Raw genomic sequence first — 27,547 nt, 5'->3', positions numbered from 1 at the left:
GAGAGAGAGAGAGCAGCATAAAGAAGGAGGGTATCAGCATTCAGCAGCTTCTTCTGATGAGGATGTCAAAGTCGCAGCAGTTGAAGGCTTGTAAAACAAATAGTTAGAAATAAATAGCATTTCACATTTTAAAGCAGTGCTCCATAAAGTTAACAGTGTTGAGTGAGCTGGTTTTATATGTACAGCGTCATCATGTTGATTATTTGGGAGTAACTGATTAATCATGTAATGTAAGATAATTTAAAAAAAAAAGAAAGAAAAGATGCCTGGAATCAAAAATGATGTCTTTGAGTGTCTTCTTTCTACCCGGCAACACTGTAAAATCCACAGACAGACATCATTTAAAATAATAATCAGGAGAGAAAAGCAGCTAAAAAGAAAAAGAGAGGCCATTGCATGTAACCGTTTGTGATATCCCAGATAATAGCGACTCTAAGCAACTGTTTCTTTCAGCTTGAAAGTTATAAATATTCAGATTCCTGGTTAAAGACAGTTACAGCACGTGCACCACAACTTCAGTCATCTCAAACCTCCAGATCAGGAACACCTGAATGATTACTGTGTAAACTTTGGCCTTGTTTCCCAAATCTTGTCGGACACTTAGAAGTGATGGAAATGACTCAACCGGTGAGGAGAATAAACTAAATGATTATAGCAAAATGCTATGAATAAAATAGACATGACAGTCAACACAAAAGGGTTCAGACAGTCTTTATAGTGCATGTTTGAGGTTTGGTAACACAATAGTGAACTCAGAGGAGAGAAACAAAGTATTGATCTGGTACCAATACCAGGGTTGGTATTGGTATTGGTAAACCTTTTTGCAGCATCAATTTCATGGAGCTACTGTCCTACCTTCTTCAGTCAGTTTTTGCAAAGTGATGAAAACTCTATTTCTAAAACATATTAATGTAGTTATGTAGCCTTTTCTCACCTGGGATTAGTTTTATTTTCGAGGAAAACTCTGTTTAAGATCCCAAATATGTGTCGTATGCGTGTAAAATTTGTTGTCAAAAGGATGAACACATGTATGAGGCTGTGGCCTGTAGCCTGTGGTGCTGCTATAGTAGACTCCATTGGCTGACCTCTGTATCTGGGCCACTGGTCCTGACATAAATTAGCTGCAAAAAAAGGACATTGTTCTGCCCTCTCTTCCTTTGCCAATCATTTCTCCTTCATTTTAACCCCTCTGGCTTTTGGGGCCTTCAATGACATGTTCTTTCATTAGAGAAGAGAGGGGGGGGGAGGGATTGGTCGATAGAATGAAGGAAGTAGTGATGATGGGGCAAAGGGAGGTAGAAGGGAAGAATGGGCCCCCTTTCAAAATTCTGAGGTTTTGCCACAAGGGAGGTGTATTTTTAGGATGCGGTCTTTTAAGATGTTGCTTTCTTTTAGTTGTTTTTTTTTTATAGTGACTGAAGCAAAAACAAACATTTACTTCTTCTCTTATTCCTTCTCTGCCGCTCCACTCGTACCCAAACCTTCCTCCGGCCCTCCATCTCCTTCTCCCTCTCTCCTTATGGGGGTATTTTTAGAGCTGCTGTCCTTCTCTCACCCCTCTGTGAGTAAATCAGGGATCTAGGGTGAGTACTCCTTCAGTTTCATAGCCCGCTTTTTTCCCCCCCTCCTGCCTGCCCCATCTTTTGCCAGAATACCCCCTCCCCGCCCTCAGCGTGGTGGAGCTAAGGGACAGAGGTGGAACAGCTGTTGTTCAGAGACCTCCTGCTCCCCCTCCTCCTCCTTGGATAAATGTTTTAGCGAATTGCATTAGGAAAGCAGGCTATGATTACAGCACACGGCGTGTAAGATCACGTCTCTCGGAGGAGTATCAGTGAGCAATCACAAAGTGTAATGTTGGATGACAGCGAGTTGCTGCCTTCCTCGGTTGTGTCCTCGATGCTGCCACTGCCAGCGGTAGGCTCGTTTGGCTCATTTGCCGAGTGCGTCCTTGGCGCAGTCTCTGTCTCTTCCATCAGGGAGCTCTTTCCTGTTTGCTGATACTTTTATGGTTGATTAGGTTTGGGTATTGGTTAGGAGGATGTGAAGCCCAAAGGGACAGAGGTGTAGGGTTGGTCTAGTTAGGGAAGCTGAATGAAAAGACACATGATGCAAAAGCACATGAAGCTGACTACCTGGTGTTACAGGTGGGCAGTGTGGTCACATAGCCAGAATTCTGGTGTCAGCTTACTGAAGTATTCTCCTTGCATTTCACGTTAACACAGTTTACAGGAGAGAAGGAATTTAGAAAGCTAGTGTCTGCTTTTTAAATAAAGTTTGATTGTATTTCTGAGTGATCATCATACGTATACAATTTTTAAAGAATATGGAGGTACATCTATGTTGAATGTAAGGATTATGCAGTTGTTTAGTTTGGCGCAGGCTGACGTAAATGACTGGTTTTTGGTGGAGAGAGTGTTTTGAAACTACACAGGAACTACAAAAAAGATGAAGTATTTAGAGTTACGACTGGTTGCTCATTTCCTGGATTAAAATGCTTTTGAACAACATCCTGCAAAATTAGTTACTTGCATGCAACAGTTTGAACCAGCTTTATTGGCTGTGTCCACCAGAGTGCTAGTAAGCAGTTTTAGAAAGCAAGCTTTTAGTCATGGATGCAGATTTCAGAAAACGCAGCCGCTCACAAAATAGAAATGATAGTCTGCGGTCTCCAGCCTGCTGCTTCTCTTAGTTTGTGTTTAATAAGCCTAAAAGCCTGCAGCGTGATCATGGTGAGGCTCTGTTACGTGATGTTAACTGCACTCACAGTGGATCTGCTCATCTTTCCCACGCTGGTTTGATGTCAGATGACCTGTTTCTGGTCAGAGGCATGGAAATGTGTTGTTAGCTGCTCTGCCTGGTCAGCTGATTGATGCACATGCTGTGGATGGATTTGATTTTATGTGTGACTTGTGTGTCTGCGGGGGCGGGTTTGTGTTTCTGCACTTATTAGGCTGTGGTGATATAAATGGGTTTACATCATTAATTCAAACTTTTTAAAGTAAATACAAATTTTTTTTTAGCTTGCTACTTTCTAAAGCAAAACGTGAATAGAATTTAGTCACGATAAAACTACACAGAATGCTTTACATGGTTTGTAATTGACATTTCACATCATAAATAACACAGCAGGTTAATACTATTGCATTACAGTGTCGTATGTCTTTCTCCCTTCATCCTTGACCGGTTGCAGCAGATGGCCACTCCCTCTCTTAGCCTGGTTCTGCCAGAGATTTTCTTCCTGTTAAAATGCACTTTTTCCTTCCCACTGTCGCCATGTGCTTGCTCAAAGGGGGTTGTTTGATTGTTGAGGTTTTGTCTGCATTAGTATAGCTTACAATATAAAGTGCCTTGATGCATTGAGGTGACTGAGGTTGTGATTTGGTGCTCGGTCACACGGTCTTATAAGTGACTTTCCAGCATTCTAATTGTGTTAAATTCATAACGTGTGTGTTTTGGTGAGGCAGACATGAAGTAGTATATGGATTATGAACACTGAGGTGAGCAGGGGTGATAAAAACAACATGTTAGAGGCATATACACACAGAGCAGCTTAATTTCCCACTCGACTCTCCAGTTTTGCTGACAGGGCTAATAGAGCGCAGTTAGATGTGGGTACAGGGAGAGACATTATGATGGGATGAAGAGGACATAAGGCGGGATGGAAAAGAGAAAGCGATTTTGTGTGATGGCCAAACCTTCCTTTGTTCCACTATTTATTTACCTCCCAAAATCTCCCATCAATCCCATGTTTATTTTATCCATCTCCCTCTTTCTCTCACAGGGTACCTACCAGGAGAACACCCTCCAACTACATATTGTGTTAGTTAAAAGGTTTTTGGCTTTGGTTAGTTTGTTTTGTTTTCAGGGTTCAGCGTTCACCTGAGGTTTGCTTTTTCTTTGTCCAAAAACAGACTGGGAAAGGATCATTGCATTATTTTATTTTTGTATTTGGCTCATTTAGGTTCACGCTGTGAACCAGCTGATGAACTAAAATGACACGGAGAGAAGTTTTGGAATTCTTTCATGCACAAGGTCAGCAATTCAACAAGCATAATCAAATCTTAATCCTCATCTTATAAGGATCTTTTTTTTAGTTGTTTGCAGGATTTTGTAGTTTATACTTACACTAGAGTGACACACTTGTTGGTAGATCTGCTTTTTTAGAGTTTACTCCAGTAAAGAGCACATGAAGTAGGAGTTAGACTTCCTGACACGACTGTCATTCTTTTTGTGGAAAAATGAAGCGAACGAAAGGAATAAACACACTAGAGTTCAAGTAAACCACTGCAAAGATATACAGCATGAACAAACCCTGACCTTACCCTTACTCGTCATTCGGCTGAAGTAATAAAACTGGAGAGAAACTCATAGAAATGGGCCTTTACACATCTTACTACAAGTCCCTCTTCGTCCTCTGTATCCCCCTGAAACGTGGATACTGTGCAGCCTGTTGTAACTGGCCTCTCCAGAGGGATTGGGTGAAGGTTCAGCAGGGTTTCTCAACTCATGTGGGACCCAAATCTCTGCCAATAATCTCTATTGCCCAACCTCCCCTTCATGGAGAAACCCGTGAAATACTCTCTGAAGCGCTACAATGCAACTAAACTTAATCTACCTTTCTCCTTTTCCATGTAAAGGATCAAAGTGTAAGGTTGTCATGACTGATATTAGTCATTTAAAGCTGATCAAACAAAGCAAATGTTATTAATCCGGTATGCTTATAAGATTAACAGACATTTAAATGTGTTGTGTTTAACTTAAAGTCCCAGATCGAATCTATAAAAAGTGCCTGTGATGTCTTTGTCTTACATTGTAAGGCAACTTAAAACTGACGTTGTAAAGAAATGTGACCTTTCTACTCCTATTGTACTTTATCAGACGTAGCTGGGCGTTAGAAGGTTACACCAAAGTTTTAGCCAGTTGGCCACATAGTGAAGCACGAGCGAGCATCAGTATGTGAGTGAGAAATGAGAGAAATGATGGATTAAAGGCCCTATTTATTCTACCTTCTTTTCCATCCTTCTTTGACTTTTGAGGTATTTTTCATTTGCTTCTCTTGTTTCTTGTCACTTTTTATTGATAGAGATGAAGCTCCACTCATCCACTTGTCCTGTAGCTTTTAGCAGCTCCACAAGCTTGTCATCATCAGTGTAGTTTGCTTGAGAAATCTTGAAACTATAGATGCCCATTAGAACACTTTAAAACTTCTCTTTGAGAGTTTAGTTCTTTTTAAATGCACTAAAATTAATCCTGTGTTGGCATAAATGTACAACTCTGAACCCAACGTGCTCTCATACCACTCAAAGTTTATCTACCATTGAAGTTCATTTAAAACAGCATTTAGACCTAACATTACCTAACTGCCCCCACCTTGTCCACATGTTAAAAAACATTATTTGTGTTTGCAGCAAAGGGCAGGTGGACCGTTTATTTGTCACATCTGTGCTAAGGTGGGCCACTATTGAAGGACTCGGTCAGGATTTTCCCACGGCGTGAATATCGCTTTCCCAGTGGAGCTGTGGAAATGAGGCCTGCTTTAACCTCTTTGTCACCGCACCTTTCAGCAGGAACAATGACTTTATACCTCAGCTATTGTCCCCAGATATTGAGTTAACAAGACAAGTGGAGGGAAGGCGAAACAGAGATCTAGGAGGACAGCTGTGTTGGGCAAATTGTCAGCAGTGGATCTTAGAGCCTCTGGAAGTGCTGAATATGCTGTTCATAAATATATATTCAGCAAATGTGTCTTTGGACTCTGGGATGAAGTCAGGGTAGCACCTTCATACTGCTCATTATCACTTCTTTCACTTTTAGTCCTCATTATTATTAATCCTACTGTACGTATCAGAGGTATTACTGTAAGTCTCTGCAATTTCCAACTTTCAAACTGCAGGTGGAGATTAAAGGAAATGAAAAAACATCAGTGAATTCTTTGTTAAATCAGTTTGTGGTTTAGTATGTAAATGTCAGAACATGAAAAAATGAGTTGCAGGTATTTCCAGTTGTGTGTCTTGTGTAAACAGAAAGGGAATAACTCAGACTTACAAAGCTAGGATTTATATCATACGTCAGCTTATCTTTAGAGGGCTGATAAAGAAAGTAAAAAGAACTGAAAAAATTATTGTTCTTGCCACAGGCTGCTTGATCACAGTTGGTTAAACACACAGGTCAGTTGAAATTGGCTGGCTAACTGGCCGGGTCGCAGCCCCAGGTGTGTGTGCCTGTGCTGAGTCGGGAGTTTTCCCCTCATAGCCAAGAGGTTTGCTGTGAGTATGATTCAAGGGGAAATAGTGTATTGTTTATTTGCAGTTTTTACATTAGAATCAGTTCAGTTGTTCTGATATAGTTTTGAGAGATCTTGCAGACAACAAAGTTACGATAATAAACATTGTTCTTGACTGCATCACTGGCTGTTTTTGTGCACACCTGGATTTTTTGGTCTATGTCTTTGGATGACTTTTATGCAGTTCCAGTTCAGTTTCCTGAACAATCTTTGAACAGTATAGCTTTCACCAGACTAGCATCGTTTAACTGGGTATTAACTGCTGCACATGGCCACTGGACATTGTGAATTATGATTCTGTATGGTGGACATTTGTGTTGAGATTTCAGCCTTTGTTTCAGATTTGTCACCTAACAACAAGCTGCGAGACCTCATGTTGGAGAAGCTATAGCATACAAACATTTGGCATCATTAAATGTGATTAAGGAGTCATCATATAATTAACAAATCGTCTGTCCATCAGCAAAGTAAACTCATCTTTCCAGCTTTTCTTCACGCTGTATGGATACATGTGTGCCGTTTCTTTTCTCTCTGTATCTGATATTCCAATATTTATATAAAATGCAACTTTTCTCAAGCTGTTCTTGTTTGTCTTCGACGTGTTAGCTTAGCTTTCCTCTGAAAATAGCCTGCTGCCACTTACACATCTAGAACTGCACATTACCCAAGGAACCCACCACAGTACCTACACACTTATATTTCGCTTCAGCTCACTTCGGAAATCAGTAGGTTGTAATAAATAAAAAAATAAGTAAACCCAGTGGATTTGTTCAGTGAGCCACTGTGGACTTTTACGGCCATGGTTGGTCTGAATTTGGCTCTCTCTCTCTGGTCTTTTCCAGCACTTCACTGTGTTTACAAATCAAATCAGTAGCTTCAGCCAAGCATTTGAACTAATCACAGACACACTCCTTACAATAAATCAGTGCAAAGTTTGGAGAATCTGCACAATTGAAATTTCACTCTTACTCACTCTACAGACTGCATCCAGACTCGGATGCACAGATACCTATTGTGCTCCTCCAAGATCACAAGTTAAGAGACGAGCGATTGTGCTAGTACTCCGGGATAATGCAGTAAAACATGAGAAAACATCAGAGTCCCCCACTTGTGGTTGTGATACACAGATGTACATGCACAGTGGCTGAGTAAGTGCAGCCAGCGGCAGCTTCTGAGGTGATAATAAAAACTCAGATTTTTATCTCTGTACATGCTCTGACTTTCAGCGTTCAGTGGAAATTTGGAGAAGCATCGTATAACCTTACTGTAGAGGTATAATTAGAGAAAGTCACATTTCTTTCTTAGTTATATCACTTAGGACTAACTAATGGATTTAAGGTGGTATTTTCTCCCTCAGACATATGTGCTATTGATTCAGTATGAAAGGCAAATTCACAGAATTCCTCTCTGTTGCCGGAGGAGGCGGCGTGACCTGGAGCGACAGAAATAGCTTTTCACGCGTTTGGTGTGGGAAAAGTGAATTGGGTCATTTCACCATTCTGCAGCTCCAGTATAAAGACCTGATTAGATTAGCTTTGATTAGATTTGCTGTCTGAACGAGGCCTCCTCGGGGAGGGTTGGCACATTGAGGCCTCCTTAGAGAGAAGAGGTGGTAGTGGGTGGAGGGGTGCTGGGCTCGTTCTGTTAATAACGTGCTAAATTAACCATCCGAGCCCCTCTCTGCCGGGAGCAACATGTTTTATTCATGTCAATAGACTAACAGGTGTGACGTGACAGGTGTTGCTGCTGCTTTTATTTTTTTTCTTCTTCCTCACATCACAACTCTGGAAAAGTTGTTAATTGGGTCTCTGGATTTTTTTTTAATCCTTTTGCCGTGAACAATTCCTGGCTGTTGTGAGTTTCAGTTCAAAGAACATTCCTCGTCATTATGCTCCACCTGTGACTGTGGAAGTTTTTCAAAAATTGTTGTTGCACATCTTTTATGCAACATCCTTGTGGTATTAATTTTACATTACTGCACTCTGCTTTTAATTTATTTGACTGTTCACACATGGAGGCTTTTGATATTTGTTTTTAGCTCCTGAGTTCTTCTGAAGGGTTTGTGCTGTGATATTCTTTCTTCTTTCTTTCTTTCTTTCTTTCTTTCTTTCTTTCTTCCTTTTTCTAATCCTTTATAAGGATTTCCAAAATAAAAGTGGAAGTAAATTAAATGATTGTTAGAGGTGCCCACTGGAGCCAAAATGGTCGTTAGTTGTAATTGTTAGTTTCAGCTGTTCAGTTTGCTGCCTCCAAATGAATCCCCTGAGGTATTACTGAATAAGAATGCATCCTTCAGTTCAGTTGTTCTATTATATTTTATTTATTTAGTGCCAAATTGCTACAACAGTCACCTCATGGGACTTTACAGGTAATAATACAGAGAAACCCCATCAATCAGGTGGCTCCCTTTGAGCGAGCACTTGGCGACTGTGGGAAGGAAAAACTCCCTTTTAACAGGAAGAGACCTCTGGATGAACCAGGCTCAGGGAGGGGCATGAGGTGAGGGAGACAAGACAAGGTGGTAACATTCATTTTTAATTATGCTGCATTTATGTAAGCTCAAATATACTGTATTTACTCTAACTATATGAAGTTACACTCAGAACCTGACATAAAGCACAGAAACCAATACAGCAAACGAACCAATTTGTGCATATGTATAAGTTTTATGATTTTACCTCACCTTACAGGTTTCATCCTGCCCCAAATGTTCTGTTTTGGATAGTTTTTTCTCCTCCCGGCTCTTTATGATGTCAGTGAGAGGGGAACGCCCTATTATGGTGATCAGAGATTTTGTTGACACACCCACCTTTTGCAGTATTTTGTTTTCAAGTAGCTGCCAATCAGAAAAAGTTGGCTTAAAAAGAGGAGAAGGAAGCTAAAACATCTTGTTTCAGATATACGCAGTGAGAAAAATACAGCTTATTTGATTATTGCTGTGAATAATGCAAACCTACTCTAGTAGTATTAGGAGTTCTTAACAGTGAGTGATCTTCTGGCCTTAGTTTTATAGTACTGGCACCACTTCATCTGCACAATAGCTTCTCTTATGGCTTGTAGTGCAGTTTAATTTGTTCCAACAATATTACACACACTGCTGAGTGCGTTCAGAGGGTTCTCCAAAAGACTCAGATTGAGACTGCGCTGTTGTAGACTGCATATTTTTTTCAGTTTACTCCCTGAATCAGTTTTATAAAAAGTTGGAATTCCCTTCTGGGAATGGAAAAGTAAAATCAGGGTGACTTCGATTATCCAAGCAAGAACTCCAAGTTTTCTAGTGGCTGCAGTTCAGTGGAAGAAAGCTTGTTAGTGCGTATGATACACATAATTTGCAGCGTGTCGAGCAGCTCCAGACTGTACAGTTTATTCTCAGCAGAGTTGTGTGTCGCTGGCGGCTGTTCCTGCCGTGGTGAGGCAGTAATTTATTCATTGAACAGGTGAAGGCGGTGAGGAGTGGGCTGGTTTCTCCTCGCCTAATGAAAACTCAAATCCCTCTGACTCCTGTAAATTGGTTAGGAGGTGTCAAGTGTCTCCCAACGCACCCTTACACTCCCTTCCTCCCCTCCCAAGCCTCATGTCTCTCTCTCACACACACACACACACACACACACACGCACAGACACAAACACACAGATAAGGTTGTCTCGCTGCAGACTGCAGGGACGTGACACTTTGATCTTCAAGCTCCTGGCCTTCGGTGACACACATAGCCTCCTGCTTTAGTCTATGACAGACACTCTTATACAGAAACACACATGCACTCATGTCAAGGTGCTCTGAGGTTCGGAGAAAACCCCATCTGTCTGGAAGTCAGTGGCTGTGACATTTAAAATTGATTACAAGGGGAAAATTGATTATGATAATGTCCACTTGTGTTCACTCAGAGTAGAAATGTGGCTTCTCACGCGCTCATAAATCACTACTGTGTCATCTAAAGAACCAAAGAAGAAGAAGCTGGTATGATCTGGACACTTTGTGCTCAGGTTGTCCTCAGAATGATGCCATAGTTTGGGGATTATTAGTACTGGAACAACTCTGAGCAATTATAAGATTATGTGCTAGCAAACACTTCAGCATTGAAAAACAAATGGCTGAATATCTTTTCTCAACATTTAATCTTGTTAAAATAAATTGTAAAAATAAATTTGCGCTGGTGTTGAAGACTTTACCTCTTTTACAATCCTTCTTGTTTTTTAATATTTGAGCCCAGAGAGGCGATGGTTACGTATAGACTCTATACAACATGTCTCATTCATCCATTCACACTGTGACTGCTTATATTACTGCTGCAGTCTTTATCTCGCAGGGTAGAATAGCTCATCCTCTTCCAAACGATTGTAGTAATAGCTGCATTGCAAAATAAAAGTTGGGAAAACTGTAGCGGATTTCTGTCCCTTGTGGTGATGCTGTAACACATGCCTACACTCACAGAGGGAGTGTAAAGAGCCTGTAAGAAAATGCTCCTGTGAATGCCTCTGGCTCTCTCTGGAAGTTCTGTGACATTACGTAGACACCTTGCGGCTATGAAACCTCTTTGTTTAATGTCATTTCCACTTTCCCACATTTGATTGCGTTGCTAATTTGGCAGGCATGCCTGAGATCGCTCCAACTTTCAGATTTAGGATTGGTAAAGTAGGCGCATTCATTGAATTAAGATGAGAGGTAAAGAGATGGGAGGTAAAGACAGGAGCTTTACCTTTCATGTACCCAGGATTTTAACATCAGATACAGCAGTTTTTACGTTAATCAGTTCGTGATGTGTAGAGTAAAAAGATGAAAATGTCTACCTGGTGCTGGGGTGATTACTTCAAAAATGTAATGGGTGAAGAAAAAAGGGGGAAAAAAGCGTAATTTAAAAAAAATATATATAGTCACATTTCATTTCTAGAATAATAAAAAAAAATCAGTTCTCCTTATATAATGCCAATTCACTGCAATTATTTTGTTTCTTCCCTTTAATTAGTCGACAGACTTTACTTGAATAGAGCTCCATGAGACTAAAGAAACAGTGACACTCGTTTAGTGTACTAGTTGAGCATAAAACAACTTATCCACAAAACTGAACATGAATTTTTGATTCGTTTTCAAGTACGTCATTAATCATTTAGTCACACTCTATTTGCCACGAAGCATTCGATTCTGGACTTGTTTTCGACGTGGCGCCAACCTGCATGTTATGAACACACCCTAAAATAACAACAAATTTAAAAAACACGTGCTAACAAGCGCTAAGAGCAATATCTGACTTGTATTTTTGTCTCACCCACGACTTTTCTCAGCTACCCACCCAAAGAGCTTCACACCACGCAATTATGTTTAAAGCACCACCGAGCACCTGAGCGCTCTACCTCACCCCATGTCTTTTGCGCTTCGTCTTTAATCTCTCCTAGCGCCACTTTGTAACCTCCCTTGTAATCTTCCCTGCAGCCTTCAGTCACTCTGAGTCAGACTTGGGTCATGGGAACTCACAGCTGCTTGCTTGGCCCCATGCAGATGACAGACAGCGAGCTCCATCTCGGTTTGTTTGCTGATGCACGTGAAAAAAAAGGGAGAGGGGGGAAAAATAGCCCTGCACCTGAAACAATCCACAGTTTGAGTTTGTTGCTGTGGGACAGTGGAGTCCATCTCTTCAGGAAAGTAGGGCATAGTGTGCAGGCATGCTGGGCTTTCACACGCATTATACACATAAACCTGCAGTTTAGCACTCAGCAGATTGTGACATTTACTGTATCTGGTATTATTTAACACAGAAATCCAAATTTAATCCTCATTTCTGTGGATGACAGACAATCCAAAGAAAGGCATAGTAACCATCCTGAACATGCAAACCCAAACAACAGATGGAGTAATAGAGTAGTATGCATCCATCAGGCATAACATTATGACCGCCTGCCTAATACTGTGTTGGTCCCCCTTTTGCTGCCAAAACACCCGTGACCCATTGGACATGGACTCCACTAGACTTCCTAAGGTGTGCTGTGGTATCTGGCAGGAAGATGTTACCAACAGATCCTTTAAGTCCTCTAAGTTGTGAGGTGGGGCCTCCACGGATTGGACCTGTTTGTTCAGCACATCCCACAGATGCTCAATTTGACTGAGATCTGGGAAACTTGGAGGCCAAGTCAGCACCTCAAACTCATTGTTGTGCCCCTCAAACCATTCCTGAACCATCTTTGCTTTGGACGCATTATCCTGCTGAAAGAGACCACAGCCATCAGGGAATACAGTTCCCATTAAAGGATGTACATGGTCTGCACCAGTGCTTAGGGAGGTTGTATGTGTCAAAGTAACCAGGCCACCTTCTTCCATTGCTCTGTGGTCTAGATGGTGGACAAGGGTCAGCGTGGGCATCCTGACTGATCTGCAGCTTTGCAGCCCCATGTACAACAAACTGTGTATTCTGACACCTTTCTATCAGAACCAGTATTAACTGCTACAGCAGCTCATCTGTTACAACAACAACAACAGACTTTATTTATATAGCACATTTAAAAACCAGTGGTGTACCAAAGTGCTTAACATACAAGAGAGTAAGATGAGGTAACAGGGAGGATAAAGGCTATGGCGAAGTACCAACATGGTAGCATGTTAAATGGCATTAAAAACACAAAAGTAAAGGAAATGTATATAAAAGCATAAAAGAACAATATATGTAAAGGATAAAACAGTCAGGAATTTTAAAAATGATTAAAAGTAGTTCAGAATAGACCGAAGATAGAAATAAGCATTAAACTAACTAAGAAACAATCATTAACCGGTAGAAAAGGCGAGGCTAAATAAGCGCAATTTGAAGGATTGAATGGAATCAGACTCGTGCATAGTGATGGGGAGGTTATTCCATAGATCCGAGGCAAACGCTCGGTCACCTCTAGTCTTCAGCTGGGATCTCGGCTTTACCAAAAGTGACTGGGAAGATGATCTTAGTACTCTAGCGGGGGTGTATAATCTAAGTAGCTCAATACTACTATTATACTTAGACCACATGCATCAAAGACTCTTGGTCACCACTGTTCCTTCTTTGGACCACTTGTGATAAATACTAACCACTGAGGACCAGGAACACACCACAAGAGCTACAGTTTTGGAGCAATCATCTAGCCTTTGGAATTTGGCCCTCGTCAGACTGAAATCCCTAGGCTTGCCTGTTTTTCCCACTTCTAACACATCAACCACTATAGGTGCCATGATGATAAGTGTTATTCACTTCACCTGTCAGTACTCATAATGTTATGCCTGATCGGTGTATGCGTTCCTAGACATTTAAAACAAGTTGGGACACAGTTTCCTGTGGGGGATTTCAGTGGAGAAGGCAAGAAAATTATATTTCCCCATTGGAGATCAATATAGTCTATTTAACCGCCTTTTGGCAAGTCATCAAAAACCTGCCAGCTCTGGGGGTGCTGACCTTCCAGAGAATCCGGAAAAAAAGAGAGAAAAATATAAAGAATGTAATTAGGAGAATGTCTATCTGACTGAACTTGAAAGGATCATATGGAAACTGTGTGTTGCTACTTTCCAGGTGAATGCTTTCTTTTTTGAATGATCAGGTTGCTGCCCTTTTTAACTAGCCCTGGTTACACGGAAGGTAATCAGTGACAGCAGTGTGGGAACAAAACAAATTTTCCCACCGCTTCTCACCTTCTGTGCCAAATATGTGTGTGTGCCAGTTTCTGAAAGCAGTCTTCCGTGTCTGTTCGTATCTGGGTTTCTGTGTAAACTCACTGTCGTGTGCCATGTCTACATCATGAACTGGGCACGAGTCTGAGCAGAAAAGTTGATTGTGATGTTTCCGTATTAGTGCACCCCGTGATGACCTCTGTCTCTCCTCCTCTCTGTGTTTCAGCGAGCGTTCACTGTGATAGTGGAGGCGTGGGACAGGGACAACGGCACACACAGCAATGGTAAGGTCCACCTTTCAGTGTTCTTTCCATCGTTTCCATCTATCTCAATGATGAGAAAGTGACATTTAAGCTTTTTTAAATCTTTAAATAATCAAGAAAATAAATTATTATCAGCTGACTTCTTTTTGTTTGGATGGTTCAAGGGGCATAAATGCATACTTGCACAGTTCATTTATGATAAACTCACTGAACATTGTCAAGACATCAGCACAGACAGTGTGAACTGGAAAGATCAAATCTACTTGTGAAGCTTCTAACCGACCTGCCTGCCAGCACCAGATTTCTTTAGTACACAGCTGTATCCTGTTTACACACTTCTGGTCTCAGTTCTGTTTGGTTTTGTTTTCCAGCACCATAGTGAGGAAGGTTATTCGAAGGATGCAATCTACGTTAGGAGGCAACGCTTCGTTAGCGTTGTTGGCTTTATTTTCCCGGAGTTGATTCAGGACCCGGTTCATTTAGTGCCAGGGTTCTCAAGGTGTGTCATGTGGGCCGATGACGGCTCTGGGGAGCTGCTGTACATTTCATCCATCCACAAGGGAGCTTTTCTTCTTATTTTTCAGCTTCTTGTTCTAGCTATAAAAATCTTCTTAATATTCACAGCTGGTGTCAAGGAATAAAGAAAAAATGCAATAAAATGCTTATAAACCTTACCAAAAATGGCTGTTCCTAACATAAACCACCGTCACACAAACAGATGCATTAGAACAATTAAAGATGATGTGTCACTCTAAATTTGAAGTTCATTATTAAATCTTGAGAACCCTTGATTCAGTGGCTTTAGCTTCATTTTTGTTGCATGCGTGCAGGAACAGACGCAGTGAGGAGAAAACTCCTTGAGTGAACCATTCAGCTGAAATTCAGTCCAATTTTATTTATATGAGATCAGGAGTGTAGCTGAAGGGAGGCCTGAGTAGCACCACTCCTTTCCCTATTTTCTGGGTGTTGTCAGCCCGTATCCAGACTGTATTTTGTTAGCTACATACGTGATGTTTTTATGCCACAGGAACAGCTCCTTACTCAATACATTAACTTTGTGTTAACTCATGATGGAAGCATTTATAGGTTTTCCCATAGTTAAGCCAAGATTTTACAATGTTAACCAAACAAACAAACACTTAGTGATAGTGGGGAGGAAAAAAAGCTCAAGACGAGTCAGGTCACACAGCCATCAGATGAGACATGAATAGCCGTGCAGACAGTAATGACAGTAAACACTTAGCAGGTCGGTGAGCCAGTAAGTGCAGATCAGACATAAACGCAGAAAAGGAAGAAAGTGAGCAAACCTCGGGCCAGAGAAGATGTAAACTTAATGGGATGCAATACTAGCATATGGATATGGATGCATAGCTTTAAAAGAGAGGAGGTGCTCGTCCATAATGTGAGGATTCCCAAACAGCTTTGGCTTTGTTTGCATCTAATATTGAAGGTAAAATGACCTTTTCACATTAATTTAAATGAAGATGACTGCTATGATCAACCACACACGTACACACAAACTGTGTTACTCTACCCTTCTCGGGGTCACCCAGGCTGTTTATGCCTCTCCTCTATATTAAGTCTGTGAGAGCATTGGCTCGTTAAGCCATTAATTGCAGACCCCCACCCCCACTTTTCGCTACCTCCTAATTAGCATCCTGGCAGCTGTCTGGCTACTGCACGCCACTTTGTTATCACTGTGACAGGCTGCTATGGCTCAGCGTGGACGGTGATTCGAGTACTTTTTAGCTTGCTAGATGTGATGGTGCAGCGGCAGGAGGGGGGTGCTTTACTTATCCCGGGAGGGGAGGCGTGTATTCTAAGGTAGTGACAGGCAGTCAGGCATGCAGGAGGTGCTGATGTGTCGACCGCCGTGTCTTGTCTTGCAGAGTTGGTCTGAGTCTCATTGCATGATCATAGGTTTCAGTCCTGAATCTGTCAGTTAGTCTGTCAGCAGTCGAGGGTCCTGTCAAGAGAGAAAGCTTACAGTTTGGGCTTAATTATAGGTCAAACTGGACAAACTAAAAATAGATATTTAATGATATAATGTGAAGCCACCACAAGTGTCTTTCCAAAGCTGTTTGGGGATTAAGTGTTGACTTCTCGGTGTATCTGTCTACTTTCGCTTGTCTTTTCTGCCTCCGTTTTGGGATTTCCTACATTTTCGCGACGCACGTCAGAGAGCAGGCCCAAACCTGCAGCATCCTGCTGTGTGTGTGTGTGAGAGTGGAGCAGGTGGAGGTGGAGCAAACATTAGTGATAGTGTAGCATAATTATAGAGAAGGAGAAAGTTCTCATGTGCCCAGGCGTGCACAAGAATAGGAATCTACGTAGGGATGTCCCAATCAAGTTGAGCTTTGCCCAGGAGCCCAGAAATGAATGCTTTGAATATCTTCCAACCCAAACCCTGTTTACTCTGTACTGTATTTTTTTTTTTCATGTGTAAAGCAGTTGCATCGTCCTTGGAGTTTGGTTAGGGATCTGCTGGGTTGGTGAAATCTGAGCATGATTTAGGCTGTCCCTCTTCATTTCCAGCCTCAACAAACTGCTAAGTTTAAGTACAGGGACTGAGGTCGCCCTTCCAATGAGTGGACAACCTCCTGAGCCACAGCCAGCCCTAGTCATGCGGGTTGGCCAGAGAGGTGGCCAGACTTCAGTCTGTAGTGGCCATTGTGTAATAAACAGTGGTTTGATTAATTAATATACTGGTTCTTTTTCAGATTTGGTCTGTGGAATTTTTGTAAATGGTCTAAAATCTTATAAAAGCTTTTATTATTATACATTTTTTATTACTTTTATTTTACAGTTCATTAAACAGCAAGCATAGTCAATTACTTTATTATTTTCTGCTACTTATATCATTATGAATTGATTATTTTTAGACTGATGATCATAAAAAAAAATCCAAATTCAAACCACAAACTCTGGTTGCTTTCGTACAGAGTCTTCGATGGTAAGTCCACTGTCATGACTCACAGTCAGGGGATAATTAACATGGCTTACCTTTGTTTAATTCAGAGTAATGAGAGAAGTATTGCTCTTTTCCCAAAATATCTAACACTTTATCAGCAGCTCATCACTTAAACAACAACATTAAAGTGTGACGTGTCTCAATGTGTCGATTTTTCCTCTCAACTTCTGGTAAATATTCTGAGAGCATACGAGGGGAGTTTCCTCGCCTGCGTTTCAGTGTATGCATGAACAGGCCTGGGCTGCAGGTTGCAGACGCCTCAGGAAAAAGAAGGCCTCGCAAAGGTTGTTTATGTTTCAGGAAGCCCCCCCCCCCGCCTGTTTCAGAGCAAAACAGAAAAGCCTTGGGAAAAGAGGGCTGAGATGTTATTGAGCATCAGAGCTGGTGCATTGTTGGTGTATTGGGGAAGAATTATGAATTATGCATGTCAGACTGATTGGATGGTAGTATGAATGATGCTAAAACACTGGTAGCATTCTCTAGAGATAAGCTCAGCTTTGGTCCTAAAAGTATTAAAAATACATCAGCCAGCTGCACGTCTGGAATGGAGATGACGGTGGTTTTTTGAGGTTCTCCTTTAAATCTTGAATGTAATGGAAACCTGCAGAGGTCTCTGCACGTATAGTGATGATTTCAACTTTAAAAAATGGATGATTTGCTTCTTCACTGATGGGAAATATCAGTGAGTCTTTTGCTAAGTTGTGCCAAACTATTAACTGTCATCGAATAATTTATGATAAAGTTTTGGCAATCAAAGGAAGGAGTTGATTTAGTGCATTTTTTGCCCTTTAATTTGCCATTTAACTCAGATCTGTCTGTAGTGCCAAGCAGGTCACAACAAATCCTCAGATGAGAGGACTGCTCCATTAATATTTATGGGGAAAAAACAGGTTTATTACAGTTGCCTTAAGAAGGTAGGGAGATGACAAATGGCTGTAAACGTTAGGTGGTACACCTGGAGGAAGATGGTTCACAAAGGAAAGTAACTCCTTGCCAACCAGTTAGCTCATGGTTTCACTGGAGAATGTAAGAGTCACGTCACTCTGCTGGCATTCATTCTCGGTGTTCTGTTTGTTGGTGTCTTTAAGCAAGAAAGAAAAGTTGGGACAGACATTGCAGAACTTTTCTGATTCTGATTTTTGTTATCAGCTCAGCTGTAGTCACAACCCCGTGTCTTATTCAGACAATTGGTTTGGAGAAATTGTGAGGAAACAGGTGTAGATTTTGCAGACTTTTGCAGACAAAAAACAGTAACAACAACTTCTGCAAAATGCTAGATGTCAGGTAGAGAAAGAGGTCAAAGTTCAAAGACCCCCAGCCCCTCTTAAAGCTCTCCTGTCCCATGAACTGTGTCGCACATTGCCTGACAACTGAAACTGTTGGACAAAGCCATCACTCTACATTTTTAAAATTAATTCCTCTCTTTGAAAGCAAAGACAATCGTGCTGCTTTTGACATGATCAGCTGCTCGGATCTGAAGCCCCTCGTTGTTTATATAAGCTGGTTTTTAAATGGCCTTCCCTCGCCTGCTCTCCCTAGTAACAACGGCCCCTCTTAGTGTGTCTCCTCCACTACAGAGGGAGCTCATGATTGGTCTATATTTTTATATCTAATTGCTGGAGATGAACAGCAGTGAGTGAGTGCCTGGGTGTTTCAGGTGGTGGGTGTGGGACTGAAATCTGTGGCAGTGTGTTAACTCACAGTGAGCCTCAGTAAATCAGGACAGTGTGAAAATGGATTCTAGGTCTTTTAGCTTTTCAGTCATTTTTCTACACTGTCTAACTTATGAAGTTGAGCTATTGTAGGGTAAATGTTGTTCACAAATATATTTAAGGTATTATATTACCATAACTATTGACCATAAATATTTTTTTTAAAGTTATTTTATAAACACAACTTCACAGTCTTATTCTTCTGCCATGACTAAAGGGGTGTGAAAAGTGGCTAAATCCAGTAATGTAAAGGTGGACATGCCTTCCTGCTGTAATCTAAAGTCAGTATGGGAATGCTTTAAATGTGCATTACTTTTAAAGGCCAGCAGGGGGTGTCACCTTTGCTGCCTCTGCAAGTTAAAACTATGAGAAAATTACCCCACTGCTCACTCGATGTGTGACCTGAGTAAACACTCCCCTGATGAGTTTATGGTCTCAGTCTATAGTCTCGGAGCTTATTTATTGCAACACAATGTTCCTTTTTGTAAATAATGTCACATATAGGCTAAAATAGACAGGGTGGGACTAACCCTGCGACTGACATTTCATGTGACTATGGCCAGTCCACAGGGTTTCTAAGCTCAGATCTACCCATGACTCATCACAACTTAAAAAAAAAAATACATTGCATTCTAAGCTAGTTTAAAGAGTGTCTGACACTTGAGCTGAGACAGCTTAGATGACTATATAGATCTCGAAACGTGTATAAAAAAAAAGCCAACCGCATCCCTATTCCAAAAAGGAAAACTCAACGCTTACTTACTGAATGAAAATCTGAATCAAACGTTAAGGTGTAGTCCTATCTCTGGGGCTTTTTGTTTTTTGCATAGATAATTTGCATTTTGGAAGGAAAAGTTTTGCTAAACTAAAGGCAACCCAAGTTATAATGGAAACATATCATTAATAGCATTGTCAGCATTTAGCTTATGAGCCAGGAGAGAAAAACGAGTCTTTCAGTCCATCTCCACCTTGTCACTCTCTAAAAACATGAGAATGCAGAGAAGCCTGCTGGGTCGTGGTGCTTCTGTTCCTTGAGAACGAGCTAAAGGGCCTTTCCTATGTCGCCCTTCCTTGCCTGTTCCCCGTCTCTTATTATTTCCGGCCTGGCTCCGATGAAGTCGAGCTGGATATCCTGAAAGTGGGTGGCAGGAGAGGAGGGGGCCTGAAAAGCATTTCACCAAGCAGGAAAACTGAAAAAGCATTTCGGTTATCAAGCCCTCGCAGACCTCGCTTGTGCTTGCTTAATTTTCCGATTCTTTCACTCTTTTTCCTCAACTTTTATTTTTTCTTTTACCACATTCTTGATAGAACAGAGTGAAGCTTGACCAGAGGTTACACCTCAAAACATCAGATCTTTTGAGCATTTCTGTGTTTTTTGTTCTTTTTCTGTATACATGAAAATGAATCACTACTTCAACTTTTCCTAGACTGCGAAAGGAAGTCTGTCCACCATGTGAGGCAAAATTTGAACTGCATCACCAGTTGACAGGCTTTGGATTTTTTCACAGTACAAGTTGTGACTGTAGCAAAGATAATCTGTCAGGAATTAGTGCACATTATAAACAGCACTAATGACGCCACTTGATTTTAGCCAGTTTAGCGACAGGAAAGTTAGTCACGGAGTACCACAGGGCTCTGCACTGGGGCCTCAAGAATTCATCGTTCAGTATTGTGAACCTTCCATTGCTATGCAGTTGGCAACCAGCTATATTGACCTAAAAAGCTGGGAGAGATAACCCTGTGAAAATCGACTGACGTTGTTTCCATGAGCTGCAGGTTTTTTTTAGTTAAAAGGAAAAATTGTCCACTGAGTAAATAACAAGCATAATTTGTCATAGCATTTTTTTAACATCTGTTTCTGTATCATCTGTTTTTGCTTTGTCCAGATGATGAGCTACTGATAGTGCGCAGCATCCACAGAGGAATGATTAACCCTGGAGAGGAGAAACAAGTGGTGGAATATAAAACTTTGATTGCTAGTATTGGCTACACCATCCGTGTGCGCTGTGATGAAAACTACTATGGCACCAAATGCAATAAAGTATGCCGTCCACGCAATGACTACTTCGGCCATTATGTGTGCGACCAAACTGGAAACCAAGAATGTATGGAGGGCTGGACAGGGCCTGACTGCAACAAAGGTAGGAAAAAATATATCAGTCAAAGTGCAAACAGCAACACAATCTACCATGTAATAATGTTAACAAGAAAATAAAAATAATTAATCCTTAACTAATAATTAACTAAATAATACAATCTAAACCTTAAATCTTCAGTGTCATAACCAGTTAATAATGTATCTATTTCTCACTATTTCATAGTGAAATCGCAGCACTTTTTATGGGGGAGTACTGGTATATGTGCAATGAATCAAAATGAATCAAAACTGTCTTTTAGAAGCTCTCATTGGCATCATTTTCCACTTTGTTTTTAAATGTTTTTTTTTTTTATTACTTACCACTTTTGGAAAGCCAAAAGCAGCCAGGTTCAAATAAACACTCCTCATCCAAGCTTACTGTGATCACGTGGATCCTCAGTTTTTCCTTCCTTATTGCCCTTTTTGGATGAAATTCAGAAGTTCACGGAAATTCGTGTCAAATGTCACTTTGCAAGAATGTGAAGAATGTCTGGAAATTCCTGCCATTGCTGAAGGCACCTTCAGCTGTCTTGACAGTTCATCCATCTATTGTCACAACAGTTTCTCTGCATTTTCACGAGCAGGGAGGGCTAAGGAAGGACATTTTAATGACTGAAAGCTCAAAAGAATTCAAATGCTTTATGTTAGCTTTATTATGCTTTTAAATAAAAGAGTTTTTCACAATTTTTGGACAAATCCATACATGTCGTTTTCTCTTTTCCTTCTCAAAAGCCATCTGCAAACAAGGCTGCAGCCCCATCCACGGGATTTGTAATGTGCCAGGAGAATGCAAGTAAGTCACCTCTAGTTTTTTTTTTATGCACCTCTATGTTTCTCTTACGGCATTGTTGTCAAGTGATGGAAAATATGTTCTTGTTTGGATGGAAACCCCATCACCACCACCACCACCTCCAACACATAGGGAGTTAATGAGAATAACAGTCCTGACACAACAGAGTGGTGAGTGGGTGAGGGGGTTGTTAATAACATACCAAGCAGCCTAACCCCGCATCACTCTTAACTCCCCCATCCCAGTCTGATGCATTGCCCCCCATTCCTCCACCTCCATCCCTCAGCTCCACTCTGATCCAGAAGCTATTGTTCTGCTTCCTGTTCTAAAGCTGGCCTGCTCTTGCCCGCACACAGAAAGAGAGAAAGCAGCCTGTTTTTTTTTGTTTTTTCTTCCATGTTTCCTTCCTCATCCTTCTCCAGCAACAGAGAGGCACCGTACCTCCCCGCAGTCCCTTCCCTCCACCACCCTCTTCCAGTGTCTGGAGCCCACATCACCTCTTCCTATCCTGGATCTTGTTATGGCTGGCACTCTTATGTTAGGAAGTGTGGATTCCGCGCACAAAGCTACAGACAGCAAGCGGGGATAAAGACAGGGGGCATTGAGGGCAGTGTCACTGGTTGCTAATGGTAACTCAAATTATAGGTCAATACATAGTCTGTGAGTACCTCGAATATAAATATATAATAAGGTAATGAAGTCCATTTACACAAACAACACAAAGTACATGAAATAAGAAATACCAATTACTTAAATGACATTTTACGTGTCAAAACCAAGAGAACTTACCTCACTACAGATAACCTTCATTATGCTTTGGTTGACACAGGCTAAGGGACATGTCATCGACCCCCTGACAATCTTGAGTCACTAGGAGAAAAAAAATGTATTTTTCTGAGTGGTTCTTGTGGCAGATTGCTGGTCATTAACAGACGCAGTCACACGTCAGTTTCTTGAAAGATGTCGATTTGTCTGCATACCTCAATCTCATAAAAAAAGGAAGTGAACAATGATCATCTTCAAAGTAAAAGATTTGGCTGACCACAAGTTTAAAAAGTTGTGGGTTGAATTTTTACCTTGAGGAGACCATTTTTCATGTACGGTATACGTGACAACCTGCTACTGACCAAACCAATCACAAGGAGGTTGTATATATATACATGTGACCAATTTCATTTTCTCCAACTACCAGCAACTCTCAGAAAACATTTTTAAACCAGTTGGAGAACACACACTGTTGTCTAGCGATTGGCTGTACTTTACCTGAGTAATTTAGCCTTGATAATTCATTGGATGAACGTTCTATGAGATACCAAATACAACAAATCAGAGATGCTACTGCTCCAAAAAAAATTGTATTTCATGGCTCCCGTGTGTTCATGAAAAGTATTAGACCAGTACTTCTACACTAGCTACAGTGTTGTTGCTTAAAGCAACAAGCATTCAAAAAAGGCTGATGAAGCGTTTACAGTTATGTGAACAGCAGAGATGGCAGCAGAGAGATATTTAGATTTGATTACATTTGGAACTGAACTGTACATTTAGACAGAGTGGAACACAAGCTTTAAAAAGCCAAACTACACACACACACACAAACACACACACAAATAGTGCCAAGTATTTGGAAACATCAGAAGAGCAGCGTTGACAGAAGGGAGGGAGGGAGGTTAGGGTTTTACACTGTGGCAGGTTTGATTAGGTTTGATGAGGCTGACATTTCTCATTGAAAATGGCCAGAGGATTGTAAGAGAAAGCAACACCCTGGAATGTGCCTCAACATGTGATTTGGAGCTTCGTCGCCATCAGGTGCGCACATACGCGCAGCGCTGAGAAAGAGAAGAAGCAAAAGAGAAAGAGAGAGTCGGGGGATAGTTCACATTTATACGAACACATAACAAAACTGTAAGCCTAACTGTGTGAGAATAAAACTAAAACAGACACACCTGACAATAAACGTAACACTCTTGAGCACAGAAAAACTGATATGAAATGAATTATGAAATGAATTGCATTAGAAGGATTTATTTGTATTATATATCAATGTTAAGGTTGAAATGCTGATCTATGTCACAATTTATTCGGAAGAAAAACAAACAGTCTCTTGTCTATCACACCAACTTCGTACTTTAGCCTTAATCGATCTTTAATTTAAATTAATCCACCTTCTAAAACAAGGTATTTTAGCTAACTATGCCTTCTCTTTAAGCCAACTTTCTTACTGGATAATAGCAGGTGAGTGGGGCTCCTGTGAGACTAACCTACTAAGGGTATCCCCTGTCTTTGACATCATACAGGTCCAAGAGAAAAAAAACTGTATAAAACTTCACGTTTAGAGCAGTCTGAAGTCTTCTCATGACCTTTTGGTTCATGGGGATCACTTGCGTATACACTGCCTTCATTACTTGAGGTAAAACATAATTAGCCCCCTTTCAATGGAGTCAGTGGAAAAGTCTTAAATGGATCCAGCCACTTCCACTTTATTTTGATGCAATGAAAATTGTGGATGATACAGGCCCTTTAATTAAAAATCCAATTTCACCGTTTACAAAACACGTAAATCTAATAACGTACAGGGAGGATCCGTTTATTCAGAAGACAGCCACCTAAGCCGCAAATATGCGCCTGTCAAACGTTACAGTGTGGCTCAGCCTGTGGTGTCAGGTGCAAATTGATTGAAAGCTCCATAAAAATCACACGTAATGCGATCTCGCAAAACAAACGGGCTTGTATTAATATGATTCAAATAGAAAACCGTGTCAGGGCGAACGCATACCGAACAAGTTAGAGCGAATGTGATGTCAGAAGAAGTATTAAACCCCGATTCTTTTGTCCCCATGATAGAACAGAGAAAACCCGACTCATAGCGGTCAAAACATTTTATATTTCAGAGAGGAGGAAAAAAACAGAAGAAGAAGAAGTAGTTACTGGGTTAATGTCTGGGAAATTTTGAGGGAAGAGAAAAGAGAAAGAAACAGGGGGAAAAAAAGCATCTCAGCCTGGCAGAAGGAAACTAAAAATGTGTGTTTGGTATCTTGTTTCTTACACACAGCGCATTCACAACCTACGCTCCCTCATGTGACACTACTAAACATGTAGCTAGGCAACAGCAGGCTAAGTCCGTCTGCTGGATTTGGGCGCGAGACTTGCCTGTAAATAATTCAGCGGTCCCACACACGGACACTCGCACACACAGCCCCCTCTACCTCGGCCCACCGTCCCGTCTTCAGGGTGTGGTTTGTCTGAGGGGCAGCGGCGGGGCGTGGGGTTTTGTGGTAAAGGAGGGATATTTTAGGCCCTGGCTTGGCCCCCATGGCCCCCTCCATTGATGGGACAGCAGCAGCCCAGTGACGGTGCTTGTGGGTAATGCCACCCTTGGCCTGTGGCTGCCCGAAACCATTTCCCTGCTCTCCCACACTGCAGCCAGACAGGCTGTCCGCTCTGCCACCGCTGACAGTGTGCAGGGCACTAGTGCCAACCGCAGAGCCGGACAACACTGCATACAGTAGTAAACAATACATAGCACTGTCTCCCAGACACACAAACACACACATATGCATAAGTGAATTGCAAATACAGAGCGAGATCAGATGAAAATTGCAGTCATGCATACAGTTAAAAACATTTCTACTTGCAAGTTGTGCATGAGACCAAACTGTCTGTGCATGTTTTGATGTAATCAGAACTTGGTCACTGCTCCATTTCTTTCTTTGTTTTAAGTGTGCCTCTGTTTGCCTGATACCGCACACAGGTATTCCAAGCTCATTTAATAGGAAAGGCCACCAGCTACAGAAAATATGTTGTTAGCATTTTGCATGAATTGAGTTTAAAGACCGTTAGAGCAAAATTTGAAATTAGCTACCATAATAAATGTGATCCTGGGTCAAATAGGCTTTATTCTTTTGGTTTCTGATAATTTTCCTGGACGCCAGGGCCCGGTCACATTGTTTTTTTGAGTGCTGTCCCGTCTGTCATTGTCCCAAAGTACTACAGCACATCACAGCAGGCTACAGAGACCCATTTCGCTGCCTTTTGGTCTTTTGGTCGGCTTCCATTTTGAAGTGTTCGTGAGAGTCGAAGGAGAGGAGGGCTGGTTGGGTGGGGAGGTGGGTTTTGCGGGCCCCAAAATAGCCCCAACGGAGAAATGACAGGACAGGTGGGGCAAGGTTACCACTGGCCTTGGAATAACAGAGCGCTGCCATATACCAACAGATTAGCTAACCCTGTGCCTGCCTCTGCTTCGAGACGACTAAGCCTCGTTTCACAAAAAAACACCCGTTCCAAGTTTGCCCTCAAGCCACGCTCACGGCACAGGAAGAGGGCAGAGAGCAGACATGGCGTGCATGATGTCTGTGTGAAGAAATGCACAAAACAAACAAAATGGGCGGGCTCTTAGAAGGTCACTTTTCTCTTTTATCGACAGTATTTTGTAGATTACAGTATTGCCTCTGATGATATAAGTCGTATTATACACCAAGGAAGGCTTTAACTCTAATAAAAGTGCAGGTTTTTTTGCTAATACTTAATACTTGGGAGTTTTGGACAAATATGTTGGCAAAATGAACAATTTGAAGACTTCGGATGAGACTTTTGGACTTTTATATTAGCAGTGAAGTCACATTTCATATATAAGTGCTACAGCAGTAAGACATAAGCTAGTTTTGAATAATTGACCTGAAACTTTGTAGGAAATGTGAATGAATGTGCACATGAAAGTAAGCATGACGAGATATTTGCAGACCCACACACACAACACACTCAGGAATGTCCCCTGGCCCTGCATGTTCTAAGATTAGGAGTGGCAGCAAACATGTCACTCACCTCGATGAAGATGCTTTGTCCTGCTGTGGCGTTCAGCTGCAGTGTCACAGTGGTAATGTGTGGCTGAGTCAAGTACAGTGATGTTTGTACTTGCTGACCCTTCATGTATGCAGAATTCTTCCCTCTCTGAACTCCATAAATTGCCCTTTTTTTGGCACCCGGCAGCATCCCTCGTGTTCACCAGCCATGTCCCACTGGCACGATGGCATGACATCAAGTGCTCCTCTGTGTTTCCCGACGTCGTAGAAGTATTAAATGACTTTATTGTTATCAATACGTAACTATCACTCTTTCTCAAGGCTAAATCCTCCTACCCCCCCCACCCCCCACCCTTTCCCCTCGCATTTTTAAGCCTGTCTGTGTGCCTGATGCTCCCTCGAGCTGGTTGTGCTATTAAGAACACATTCTTATTGTGCGTGTGAAATAAGAGGCACTTATTTTGCTAATAAATACACTCACCCACTGTTTTCCCTCTTCTATGTGTTTTTTTATTTATTAGTAATGGCACAAGTATTTCAGTCCTCAGGAGCTTAACTGTCTGTAACCAGTTTTCGGGTTCATATTGCTCCTGATTGAGGAAAAGAAAGAAGCGAGGAGGCAAAAACAGCCGCCCAGGTGTGCTGTCTGTATCAACAGCAAAAGTATTTGGTAATTAAAATAAGGACATTTCTTTTCTCTGTGTTGCAGGTGTAACTACGGCTGGCAGGGTCCGTTGTGTGAGGAGTGCTTGCCATACCCAGGCTGTGTTCATGGTACCTGCAAGCAGCCCTGGCAGTGCAACTGTGAGAAGAACTGGGGAGGCCTGCTATGTGATAAAGGTCAGAAGTTAAATATGTTTTCTAAGATCTAAGATGTCCATCTTTAACATAGCCAGAATTTCCAAGACAAACTATCCTTATGGTTATTTATTACAGACGCTAGCTCTGACGGGACCATGTTAGTCAACACAGGATTCT

General features: G+C 41.5%; 1 protein-coding gene across 2 annotated transcripts in view; it reads left to right on the top strand.

Moving 5' to 3' along the window:
• The window catches only part of LOC102212692 (protein jagged-2-like), a 49,679-nt gene that overhangs the window by 3,996 nt on the left and 18,136 nt on the right, over positions 1–27,547 (top strand). For both annotated transcript variants that reach the window (XM_005728593.2, XM_005728594.2), the window contains exons 3-6: positions 14,127–14,184; positions 20,733–20,987; positions 21,716–21,776; positions 27,279–27,409. In XM_005728593.2, coding sequence (XP_005728650.1) covers positions 14,127–14,184; positions 20,733–20,987; positions 21,716–21,776; positions 27,279–27,409 — 505 coding nt within the window. The remainder of the gene's footprint in view (positions 1–14,126; positions 14,185–20,732; positions 20,988–21,715; positions 21,777–27,278; positions 27,410–27,547) is intronic.

Source organism: Pundamilia nyererei, unplaced genomic scaffold, assembly GCF_000239375.1.
Source record: "Pundamilia nyererei isolate P.nyererei 1_Seehausen unplaced genomic scaffold, PunNye1.0 scaffold00029, whole genome shotgun sequence".
Taxonomy (NCBI): domain Eukaryota; kingdom Metazoa; phylum Chordata; class Actinopteri; order Cichliformes; family Cichlidae; genus Pundamilia; species Pundamilia nyererei.
This window is presented reverse-complemented; position numbering and strand designations above follow the sequence as displayed.